This window comes from Ursus maritimus, unplaced genomic scaffold (genome assembly GCF_017311325.1).
Source record: "Ursus maritimus isolate PB19 unplaced genomic scaffold, ASM1731132v1 scaffold_10, whole genome shotgun sequence".
NCBI classification, from domain to species: domain Eukaryota; kingdom Metazoa; phylum Chordata; class Mammalia; order Carnivora; family Ursidae; genus Ursus; species Ursus maritimus.
Window position 1 is genome coordinate 24,725,835 of NW_024423344.1, and position 12,846 is coordinate 24,738,680.

The window sequence follows — 12,846 nt, forward strand, 5'->3', positions numbered from 1 at the left end:
CTTTCTTTCTTTCTTTCTTTCTTTCTTTCTTTCTTTTTTAAGATTTTATTTATTTATTTGACAGAGAGAGACAGCAAGAGAGGGAACACAAGCAGGGGGAGTGTGAGAGGGAGAAGCAGGCCTCCTGCCGAGCAGGGAGCCCAATGCGGGGCTTGATCCCAGGACCCTGGGATCACGACCTGAGCCGAAGGCAGACGCTTAACAGCTGAGCCACCCAGGTGCCCCAGATTACATATTTCTATAAAAAGTATTCCAATTCAGCCTTCACAAACTACCTTGGCTTACAGTAATCTTCAGGACACGTACCTCATTTGGAGAATACTCGCTCCCATTGCTCTGCAAGGTTAGATCATTTTGCACCTTAAAGAAAAAAATGCATGGTACATTCCATTAGACCATAAAATTATTGAGGCAAGAACGGCCTCCCGCTGACTTCCCTCACATCCCTGGCACCTGGGCACTCCATGAATATACACTGAATTAATTAATTAGTGTGTTAAGTAGCTAAGTAGGTCATACTGACATTTGCTAAAAACATGCAGCTGTACTCACAGAAAGAATACATCTAGAGTATCACACAAACTCAGAAAAGGGATCTCCCAGGGCAAAGAGCTCAGTCCAAAGTACCTGCAAACATAACCTGCCTTACTAGGTTACCGAGCCATGAGCCCACTCCTCATCTGAATCACAGGTTTTTAGAAATGGTCCATGGCAGTATATCCCAAATACACAGAATCTCATTGGGAGCTTTAATTTTTTTTTTAAGATTTTATTTATTTATTTATTTTAGAAAGGAGAGAGAGAGAGAGAGAGAGAGTTTGGTGCCTGTGAGCAGGGGGAGGAGCAGAGGGAGAGGGAGGGGGAGATAGAATCTTGAGCAGATTCCAAGCTGAGCACAGAGTCCTATGGGGGTGGGGCTCCACCTCAGGGGCTCCATGAGATCATGACCTGAGCTGAAACGACGAGTTGGCGGCTTACCCGACTGAGCCACCCAGGCGCCCCTCATCGGGAGCTTTTAATAAATATACACGCCTACTGCTCCAAATCACCTGAGACAATCTTATTAGGTTACCAATTCGACGCCAGTTTGCTTTGGCAACCAATGAGGAAACTCTAGGTTATTTTACTCAGATCAGCCTTCGTTATATGATCATCAAGGAGCTCACTGATAACCCTAATAAAAAACCTGGTGATAGCGAATATAAACATCCTCATTTATAGTACACCAAATTAGTATAAATTTAAGATGTCTGTTCCTAGTACTACTGTTGAGGAGTGCTATTTAAAAAATACTCCAAACTTCAACAAATCCAAAGGAAAAACATATTTTTAGAATAAAATGTCATTAATTTCGTTACCCAATTAAATGGCTTTGTTAGAAATACTAACAAGTACCTGCAGGTTTGATTCTCTCTGTAAGTAATTCCTTCCTCTAAATTTTCTTGTTGTCCCCCCAACACCTTCCCCACTTTGATATTTATGAAAGAGACTATAATTTGCAATTCTTCCGGAATGGATGCTAGTGCTACCCAAACTTGATACAGACCGTCATCTAAAGCATATTTAAAGCCCGACGATGTGATGTATAAACCCCTTGGCCATCTTGGCCCTACCTAGTGAACAGGGAATCCCCCCTTCCTCAGGGTGTTTGCCTGGCTCACACACTGTGCTGATTCTGCCAGAGCTGCCTGCTGGGACCCATGCAAAGCCAAACGACCCCCAAAATCTAGGTTTACTTCCCTCTCCTTAAACTATCTTTTCCCAACTCTCCCAGAGCACCTAAAATACTCAGGATCACAGACCATCTCAAATTCTTTAAATTTTTTCAATATACAAGTCTTCTTCCCTCCACATTTTTTAAAACATCTTATAAGTGAGGACAACTTCCTACCCTTAATAGCCCAGTCCTTGACACCCAAAACAAGACCAAATCCAGCACAAGTACTCAATAAGCACTGGCTAATTGATTCAAGACTTATGCTAAAGTTATTGCTTTCCTCCTGAATGAGACAGAAGAGAAAACATAAAAATAACCAAATCATAAATGAGGACCACATTTAATTTCTGTGTGAACATTAGCCCTGGCCTTGATAAGCCACTGCTCTCTCTTCCTCCTCCTTGTGACTTCCAGAACCCGCTACGTGATCCTTCCTTTTTAAATCATTGAGATGGGCCTGTCATGGACAGACGATTGCCCTAGAGAAGGAAGACAATGAGTAAGAATTTCTTACACCAAACAGGAGTCCTCATTCAACCAAAAAGAAAAAACTAACTTATATGAAAATAAAACATTATAAATCAGAGATGGAGTGGTCGTATCTTTTTTCTAGAGGACTTGTGTCTTACTGTTTCTCCTGAAATCATGCACCCAGGTAGGCATCTGTTTTACTAGAGTCAAAAATGGGTCGGCAGCAGGACCCCAACCGGTCCTAAAGTACCTCTTCACTGACTGCTTATCGGTTGCAATGGAAAAACAGAACAATAATTACACAGTGGACAAATCAAGTCACACAACAAAAGGGCAATCAAATTAACATCACCAATCAGGCCCATCTAGACACGTGAGATACCCTGAAAAGGACACAAAATCACCTGTGCAGTGTTCCGATCCAGAACACAGAATCTCAATCTAATCATGAGGAAATATGAGGGACTTTCGTCTCACGAAATAAGGGGCACACCATTAAAAAAGAGGAGAGCTATATTCTCCAAAATTTCAAGGTGGTAAAAACCAAAGAAAGGTTACAGAAATGTTCCTGAATAAAGGAAACTATACCTCATAACTAGATGTAATACCTGCCACTACTGGATCTACGTGGGAGGAGAAAAAATACTATGAAGAACAGCATTAGATCAATTGAACAATTTGGAATATGAAGGTAGATTAGATGAAAACAGTTTATCAACGTAAATTTCTGAATTTGATAACTGAAATGTAGTTATGTAAAATAAAACCTCTACTAGAATACATACAGTGAAATATTTAGGGCAAAAAGGACTATGATATATGGAACCCTCAAATGTTTCAGAAAAAGAACCATGTGTGGAGAAAGAGAAAGAAAAGAAACGATATGATAAATGTGGTAAAACGTTAATAATCGGTAACTCTGGGTAAAAGAATGCAATTTTTGTGACCTTTTGTAGAATCTTTCAGTTTTTCCCCACATTTTTATAAGTTTAAAATTATTTCCAAATAAGCTTAAAAAAAAAAGTGGGTCAACTATAATCAATCAATAATAAAATAGTGGGCCTGCACAGAATCACAAGTAGCCTGTCTCAAAGGACAGCCTGGGAGAATGGGCTGGGGGCAGCCTTCACATAAAAGGACTGGGTGATTCAGTGATGCCTCGACCCGCGAAGACAGGGTGCAATAATTCTGTCTGAGGACCACACCAAGAATAACAATAGAATGGTAGAGTGAGAGTCATAGCTAACATCTAGGTGCCCTGGGTTGTGAGACTGGTCCCAATTTACAGAAAATGAAGGCGAAGTTTCAAGAGGTTGCCCATAGTTAGCAAGTCTTTGAGGTGGGATTAAAACTCAACATCATTCTAAGTCATGGAGCTCCGCAATGAGACCACAGTGGTTCTCTCTCCTCTTATTTAACTTAGCCGGAGACTTAGCCAGTTAATAGAATGAAACAGCTTCACTACGCTTCACATGCTCAGACACCTAGGGACATAAACTGGTTTGTCCTGAAGCCAGCCATCCCAAACCCACTCACTACGGCAGGATGAATTAGGGTATCACCCAGATGTCACTCCCAAGTCACCAGCTCAAACTTATTTTTATGACTGTTTCTCTGGGACCTTCTAGGCTCATCTCTAGTTTTATGTCAAAACTGCTTTCGACGGCCACCCAAATTCCAACCAGAGTAATTCCACCCTTACTCTGCCCCACATAACCCACCAGGTCTCTGCCAAAGTTCTCCTAACCCTCCCAGCCACTTACCAAATCCTTTGTTCTTGCCTCTCAAGTACTTTCTAGTTTATTTCCACCTGGCCATGCCCCAGTCTTCGCTCTTGGCTCTAAAATCCACACTGAGTGGTCCTACCTCTTTCTGATGCAGCAGGTTCCGCAGCTATCTTGGTTGCTACGGCCTGGCTCAGCAGGACTATCTGACCCCCACAATTCAGAGAACTTAATGGGAAGAGCCAACTCTCATCTTTAATGGAAGATGAAGTAGAATAGGTATGCAGGAAAACTATATAAGGCGAAAGCGTAAAAAATCGGAAAAACAGACCGTGAACAAAATTGAGTATTAGTCCCACTAATGAATGTTCTACCCTACAATCAATCTTTTCTAGACTATGGTAGTCGCTATTCTGCGTCAGAATACTGAACGGAGTTCTGGTTAATCCAAGAGCAGCCTTACCTCACACACCGGAGATGTCTCCAGCTGTATTTGACCACTGTAGGAATAAAGACAAGGAAAGGATATAAAGTGGAATTTAAAGCATACTTATTTCAATATAGAAAGAGAAAATATATTCAGCTACAACATGGTCAACATACTTTAGCGCAGAATCTTGTAAGTCTAAGGCTTCTGCAGATTCCATAGGATAAAAGTTTACATTTCTCTCTGTAATATCGGTGCTTAATCTAAAGAGAAGGGGAAAAAAGATGTTAGCAAATTTATTAAACTTTTCATATGTTCTATAATTTTAATAAATCAAATGTTTTGGGTCTATTTAGTTTAAATCCAATGTTTTGGGTCATATTTAGTTTATAATTTTAATATATTAAAAAGTTATGTCTATCATTAGAGTAAGTAATCAAAGGTTTATGGTAGAAATTTCAAGCCACATTTATTTTCCCACCATGTGTCATATTTTATATAATTTTAATTTAATTTTCTATCTGCTATTGGTGTTAAAATCCAACTTACTTGCAACATAACAGTAATTTCTACTAAAGTCATAATATTCATAGATAGCACACACTAAGTTTTATTCTAGAACTTGATCAATTTACAGAAGCAAATAAAATTGCTAAGAATACTATATTATATGTACCAAGGGCATTTTGTTTTAATAGGAAGATATCTCTGATATACATGAATACTTTCACTTTAAAAAATTAAAATTCATAAGCAATTTGATGTGCAATTTTGTTTCTGAAATTGTCTTCCAGATAGTTTCTGATTTTCTTCAATTTTAAGAGTTGAGTTCTTTTTAAGATCTGTAAAATTAGGAATTGCTGTAAGTCATATAAAAGTTACAAGGCTATCTTTAAAAGTAGGGATGCGTCATATTATACATGCTTATTGAAAATGCTATCAAACCAATAATCAGAAATCCTTAAGAAATCAAGATAAAGGCAAAATACGGTACCAATATTCAACTAGATTTTCTGATGTTAAGGTTATATGAAAGGTAAACCTCTAAAACTTAATCCTATAATCAGTGGCTTAACTCAAACAACAAAAAGCTTGGATCTACGAAATATGAGATAAAGGAAAAACCCAATAGGTATGTAAAGTTTTTATTATTAATATTCAGTCCCAAGCAGCTAGAAATAAGTGACCTCTTGAAGTGCCCTCTCTTTAGAAAAAACACAGGACTCTTTTTTTATTACTATTCTACTGGCTCACAGAAACATCAGTATACGTTAGAACTGTCCTATTGTGGTAGTTATTTCAGGATGAACAACGGAACGATCTAAAGCAGCCGAAGGAGTATATAATTTTAGGGAGGAAATGAAATCCATATAAAGTTTTACAACATAACGCATTTCACAATAGCACTCCATAAAGATGTAAATCAATTAGCTTTTGGAAGGTTACTCAGGGCTGTTTTCTTCCACAGTCCAAGCACACACCCACCATTCCGACTCGCTCGACATTCTTGGCAACTCACTGCCTCAAACGATTCCAAGCTAGAGAGGAATCTCGAGGTCCTCAGTTCATCCCACTTCTCATGAAGGAAGACGAAACAAAGGCCCGGAGCTGGGAACCCTCCTCCAGGTCACTAGGATTTTTACTACTGGGCTCCAGTCCCACATTCCCAAGCCACTTCCATTTCCACCAAACTAGGCTATTCCTTTTCACTTTGGGGTTCACATACTCATCAATCTTGAGTTTGTAAGAAAAGTGTGTTGGAGGAATGATACAAAAGGTTAAGAGGTGGAAGTATTAAAACAATATGAAGTTTGAGCCCCACTGTGGCCTTCTCTCTGTCACATCATGTCTTCAAGGCTCGTTCCTGGACTCATGCTCCCTTCCCATCAATATGCTTGGCCTTGGAAATCTCATCCTCCTTAGACAGCTGTCACCGCAGCACATTATGAAAATGACTTTCAAACCTAAGTCTTGAAGCCCCAGAACTGAACCCCTAGCAGCAGAGTGGACGTTGCCACCTTGGATTTTTTTCAGTGCGTCCTATGCTGACCCCAACATCCTCCTCTTCAAACCTGCTGCCCCTCCTGGTTCCCCGTCATAGAAAACGAGAAGGGGCTCAGATCTAAATACTTTAATTCAATCCAGGATTTGTGTTCTCCTTGAAAGGGCCAGTTATTAAAGGTGCAGATGAACTGCCCCAGGCTTCACGGAAGCCAGCCCAACCACCTCCCTGTTTCCATCTGAGACCAGAATTCACTTCAAGCACTTAAATCCATTCCCCTTACAAATATCTATTCAAGGCAATCTCTACCGCAGCTTAAGTTCTTAGAAGGCAAGAGCTGTGTCTTGTTCATCCTCAGTCCCCCGAGGTACATGCGGTAGATCTTCCCGTGCTCTAAGCACTCAACTAATGTCTGCAGAACTGAAATGCTCTTCAAATCAATTGCAAAAGTTTTCCAACCAACCAAACTGACCCGTCACTCTTTTTTTTAGGGCCAGGTGACGCCAGCGGTGACCCATCACTGGCACTCTGGGATGCACTAACCACCATTTTCATAAATTCCCAAGATGTGGTGTAGTTTCCACACTCACCATATTACAAGACCACATCATCTTCAATATTTAAATCCCCAGGACCCCTAAACAGTTTACCAGGAATAAGCTCGGGATATACTTCTCTAGTGATAAAGTAGTGAGTACCTGACACCTGGTATATTGTCTTACTGAAAAATATTTCATCCATGGGAATTCCATTATCTTTTGCGAAGAAACCAAAAAATATAGCTACCGCATATAGTGCCTATTACTGACAATGGCCAGTTCAATTAAAAAATTATCTTGCGACCCAAATCTTTAGAAATATATTACTTTGTTAATATATATTTAGCGTCTCAGAAATAAATATGATAGTACCTGATAAAACAATTCTTTCTTTTTTAGAAAATCTCCCTGGTATTTCTCTAAGTCAGGAGTTAAATTTTAAGCAATATCAAATATGCATTTTATTGTATTTCTGTTTTCTAAGGATTATACCCAAAATCCCCATATCAATTTCATGAAGGGCAACTAAATTTCATTAAGGAGTAGCAAAAGGGGGAAATGATCTCAATTACTCCCAAGTGTGACTCTTTTACTTACAGATCTTGTGAAAACTTCTCTTTTGGTGGTTAGACTGAGTCCAAACGGTGTGTACAAATATTTTTAAAGGTGAGATAATGTACTCAAAAATTAATACGCATTATTTACACATGAACCCTGGGCCAAGGAAAGACACGCATACCTGTTGGGATCTTGCAGCAAATCTACCGCTTCTCTCAGCTGTTCAATCATCGCTATATCCATGTCCTGGTCTTTGGACGAACTTACTCTGTAGCCATGAACCGAGCATAAGAATGAAAATGATTACTGGAACGTGGATATTAACCAGATTCTTAAGAGCAAACTTATAAAAATCCATCTAACATATAAAAATGATTTTGACAAGATCTCCATGATAATGAACATGTGTCGGTCCCCTGTGCAGTGGATTGCCAGAGGGTAGCCGAGGTGGAGCTACTGGGTGGGGGAAACCCAGCTCTGCTATAAAACAGCAGCTCACACAAAGTCCCAATGCCTATGGGCCTGCATCTGCTCCTCTATAAAATCAAGGCAATGGACTAGCTGGGTGGTTCTCATACTGTGTTTCCCAAGCCTGGGGGCGGGTTGGGGCGGATGCACAGGGATGCCCAGCTGCAGCAGGGCATCTGCAGCTCTTTCAACTCCAGAGCAACTAGCATGGCTCGGTTTTATCGCAACTAGCATGGCTCGGTTTTATCGCTTTCGTACAATACGGGACTTCGCTGGGGGACAGTGGTTCTCAGTGCAGGCTCTTTATGCAGCAAAATCATCTGTGGCCCTTAAAAAAAATGCCAAGCCGGATACTGGGGCTTGGGCTTCTTATTAAGCTCTACAGGCAGGGTTGAGAACAACAGGTATAAGATTTTGCATGGGGTTTCCAAAGCTTTATACACAGTTGACCCTTGAACGACACAGGTGTGAATTGCATGAGTCCACTTATACACAGGTTTTTTTTCAATAAGTATGTTGTAAAGGTTTTGAGATTTGTAACCATTTGAAAAAATTCACAGATGAACTGCATAGCCTAGAAGTACTGAGAAAGTTAGGGAAAAATTAGTTATTACTGTAAGACTACAGTAGATAATTCATATAACATACAAAATATGTTAATTGACTCTTCATGTTATTGGTAAGTCTTCTGGTCAACAGTAGGTTATTAGTAGCTAAGGTTGGGGAGAATGAAAATTATATGCAGATTTTTGACTGAACCCAATCCCTGCATTGTTCAAGGGTCAGCTATAGTTTAAAAAAACACTCTCCCTATAAAATCTCTTTCCCTATAATTCTATGATTCTATAAGCAAACTAGTCCTCCTTGACATTACAGAAACATACAACGAAGAGCTGATAACACTGAACAATGATTTGAAAGGAACTTAGCAATGTTTTTAAAGGTCAGAAGAGATTTGATCATGGTTACTGCTTTCCACTACAGAACATGAGCCAATGTGTTTCTGTAAGTGGAGAAACTTTGTAACAATACAGTAAATCCTCACTAAGGGGAAATCCCTCCCAAGGTATGAAGGAAGATCCAGGCCTACATGCCAGATCATGGAAAACAAAATTCTGGGAACCAAAAATGTACTGTAGGCCACATGGTTCAAGCTCAGTTCCCCTGGAAATCATCATCTGAGGGGTGACTCACGCCCTCCCCGGTAAAGCTGGCCAAGTAAATCCTCAGATGCAATAGGGTGAAGGGATATCCACCTGGTGTGAGACTCCTTGGGTTCCATCCCAGCCCTCTGCGACCTTGGAGCAACCTCTCTGTGCCTCAGTTTTGTCACATGTGAAATGGGAGATAACGACAGAACTTATCTCATAGGATTGTTGTAAAGATGACATGAGTTACTACTTGTGAAGTATTTAGGACAGTGCCTAGCACATAGTATTTAATAAATGTTAGCTATTACAACTGTTAGCATGGGACCAAGACATGAGCGGTATATGGTTTCCTCAGATTTTGAACCTGAAGATGGGTAAAGGGTGACTGGGACTATATATTGCTCTGGTCCAGTTGTTGGTTTCTTCAGACAAATGGAAGTAAGCTAGAATCTCCAGTGTAGGAATTTTTTCTGATTTCCTGAATCATATTCTATCCACACCTTCCAGTCAGATAAAACTCCAGGCCAAGGAAGAGGTCTGACCTTGCACTGTGACAATAAGCACCTGACCGAGAAAAACTTGCAATTTATCGATAAAACATTGGGCGAGACCATCACCTTGCCCAAAGAAAAGCAGACCAAAATCCTGTCATGACAGGGTTGCCTTCTGCTTGAATCATGAACTTTATAGGATTGTGGCCCTGGATACTCACATTCCCTCAGATTGCCAGTGCGTGTCCTCTTCTATCCGTAACAGTTCTTCACAGTCCTCAGCCCTATCCTGTGGACAGAACATACGGGTCTTCTGAGAGCCACTGGCTATCAACAGCCGACAGTCAAACCCTGCCCTAGTCCACGTTCACAGAAGCATTATTCTCAACAGCCAAAAGGTGGAAACAATCCAAGTGTCCATCTACAGATGAGTGGATGAACAAAATGTGGTCTATACATACAACGGAGTGTCACCGAGCCTTCAACAGGAAGGAAGTTTTGACACATGCTGTAACAACGGAGAATCTGCAGGACATTCCGCTCAGTGAAGTCAGTCAGTCACGAGAAGCCAAATACTGTAAGATTCCAGTTCTATGAGCTTACCTGCAGGAGTCCCTCATGGAGACAGAACTCAGAATGGTGGCTACTAGGGAGGGGCGAGGGGTGGAAGGAATGGGAAATTAAAGTTGAACAGGTACAGTGTTTCCGTTTGACAAGATGGAAAGAGTTCTGGAGATGGACGGTGGTGATGGCTGCCCGACGTGAATGTAGCCGCCCCTGAACTGTACACTTAAACACGGCGAAAATGGTAAGTGTTGTATTACGTGTATTTTACCACAACTGAAAATAAAATTAAAACAAAAGATACCTGACCCAGGACCACAGTACCTGTTAACTTAAGAGTCAGAAATGTAAAGCTTAATTCTATTTCTTATTGCCCTCTTAGCACCTCTCAATGTTCAGATTCCTCTGTTAGCTGGCCTTTTCGGTCACATGAGAAAGCGCATTCTACTCTTTGTGAGAGGAAGGGCGTGTGTGTGTGTGTGTGTGTGTGTGTGTGTACACGTGTGTGCGTGTGTGTGTATTCTTGGAGAAAAAAGAAAGTGTAAACTACTGAACAACAGAAAATGCTTCAAATTGCATCTAATAGTTTTATGCACACCACACCCAGATTTCACTGAAATGTCTCTCCCGCTCACACACCGTTATTTTCCCAAATGAACGTGTGATGGGCTTAGTCAGCACGGTGTGTCCCACTGCTAAGGCTTCCATGTGCTCTGTCCGCTGTCAGCTCTGACACAGAGCAATGCTGCCTTAACTCACCTACAGCCAGAAGAGAAGCCACCCTTGAATGGCGGTACATTCCTCAGGCAAGGAAGGAACAATAAACAGATACGAGGACTGACATGCTGTTAACTAACTCAGACCCAGCCAATTCTCCAGATAGGTCACTGAGAAAGGTCGTCTTCTGAGGAGGTGGCTAGCACCAGATGCCAGCCTCTGGCTTAAAGAACACTCAGACTTTTCTTTATTAATTCTAGATTTAGTGCATAGTAAACACAGAAATTACTGCAGCACTATCCAAACAATAGTGAAATTCATGGGCGAAAATATACTACCAGAAATGAGCAAGAAAACATGTTCTAATCTCTCTTTGTTGGGGTTCAACTACAGGAGCCGTGGGAATTTCCTTCTAATTCTCAATTTCATAATAAAAGAATAGCCAATAGGATAAAACACCAATTTTTTTTCAGCATGCAAAATAGGGCTTACAGGTTTCTTTTGCTAAGTTACAGGGTTATACAGTTGATCCTCATTATTTGTGGGTCTCATTTTTATGAATTTACCTACTCACTAAAATTTGTTTGCAAATGAATCAATAAATCAGTACTCGTGGTGATTCTCCAGAGTAGTGAAAACCTTGAGTCCAAAATACATGTGTATTCCCAGCTGAGGCTGAAGAAAGCAGCGTGCTGCCCTCTTATTCGGACCCAGCCCAGCAGCTATCCTAGCACCAACCTAGGAAATAAGGACGAGCACCTAGAGACCTCATACCTGCTTTACCACAGTGAGCCCGGGACCATCATCTCTCATGAGCCATAGTGAAAATGAATTTTATCCAATTACCCTTGTGATTCCTGGAGGCCACAACCTGCTCCAGAAGGACTGGCAGAAACACACCAATCGCATCCCGAAGCGGAACCCTCATGACCAGCGTTAGTAAAGGGCTAGTTTTTCTCTATTCTTTTTGCTGCTACTGTGATGAAGGTTCACCTGAAACACCAGTGACTCCATCCAACCTTTCAACACCTCAGTGCAAGGACAAGAGCTCAGGAATAAGTGTCCTCAGAGTGACCTTTCCAGAAAGCGAAGACATCTGTTTCCAGATTTTAAAGGTCTCCACTTTTCTCTTTATACTATGGACATACTCCCAAGAAAAGCATTCACCTAGAATACATGGAAAAGAACGTGAAACTCTATTTTAACTTTTACTGGATGGTGATGGTAATGCTGGCACGTCTGCTAACTTATGCACCGAGAGGTGGAAAGCTAAGCAATCACTGAATATAAAGGAAATCAGATGCATTTACAGACAGACAGACAGACAGACAGGTATCACAGGGACCAGCTCCTAACATCAGAAAACAGACACCCCAAGCTTTGAGAAGATATTACAGAAACCTGAGGAAACTGGCAGTAAGCTGACATTTAAGGTGATGGATCAGTAACCTTGAAATTAAATTCTAAGGCATCAAACAGAAGAAAATTTTTTAAAAAATTAGCGGATCCTCAACTTGCCTGAATATAGGTTATAAATTCGGAACGGAGAACATCTGTTCCATCAGTAAATTGGTCTTTTTCTTCTCCTGAGTTGTCATTGTCACCCAAAAGGGAAGGCTCTGGTTGAAATTCCTGATGAAAGTCCCCTATCAGGAAAATGTAGAGAAAGACAAAAAGATGGTTTCATGAAGAGATGAGCAAAGCACAGACAACCCTCAACTACCATCGGACTATCTTCAGTCACTGCTCTTAGCTCTTCTGGAGCTCTATGAATGACCCAACGTTTCTCTTCCCTGATGAGTGGGATGAAAAGATGAATAAAGGAGGAACAAGAGGAAGAAGAGTAAAAGAAATGGAAAGCCCACCTCCCCCCATGGCGAACTGGAAATTGGCCTCTTTATGGCTTAGTCCCTGATGGAAGAAATGAAATCTCCTGTAACTTTTTTAAGAAACAGAGGAGAGCAAGTTTGGAAGAGGCAAAAGGAACACCAAGCAGATCTCTTCTCCATGATCTGCA

At 40.9% G+C, this 12,846-nt stretch overlaps 1 protein-coding gene across 1 annotated transcript in view; it reads right to left on the minus strand.

The window, feature by feature from the left end:
- LRCH1 (leucine rich repeats and calponin homology domain containing 1) overlaps positions 1-12,846 on the minus strand; it is a 191,389-nt gene that overhangs the window by 40,328 nt on the left and 138,215 nt on the right. Inside the window, exons 9-14 of the mRNA XM_040622847.1 lie at positions 12,348-12,475; positions 9,770-9,837; positions 7,620-7,706; positions 4,516-4,602; positions 4,376-4,412; positions 307-360 (exon numbers count right to left, since the gene is read on the minus strand). Of these exons, the coding sequence (XP_040478781.1) occupies positions 307-360; positions 4,376-4,412; positions 4,516-4,602; positions 7,620-7,706; positions 9,770-9,837; positions 12,348-12,475 (461 nt within the window). The remainder of the gene's footprint in view (positions 1-306; positions 361-4,375; positions 4,413-4,515; positions 4,603-7,619; positions 7,707-9,769; positions 9,838-12,347; positions 12,476-12,846) is intronic.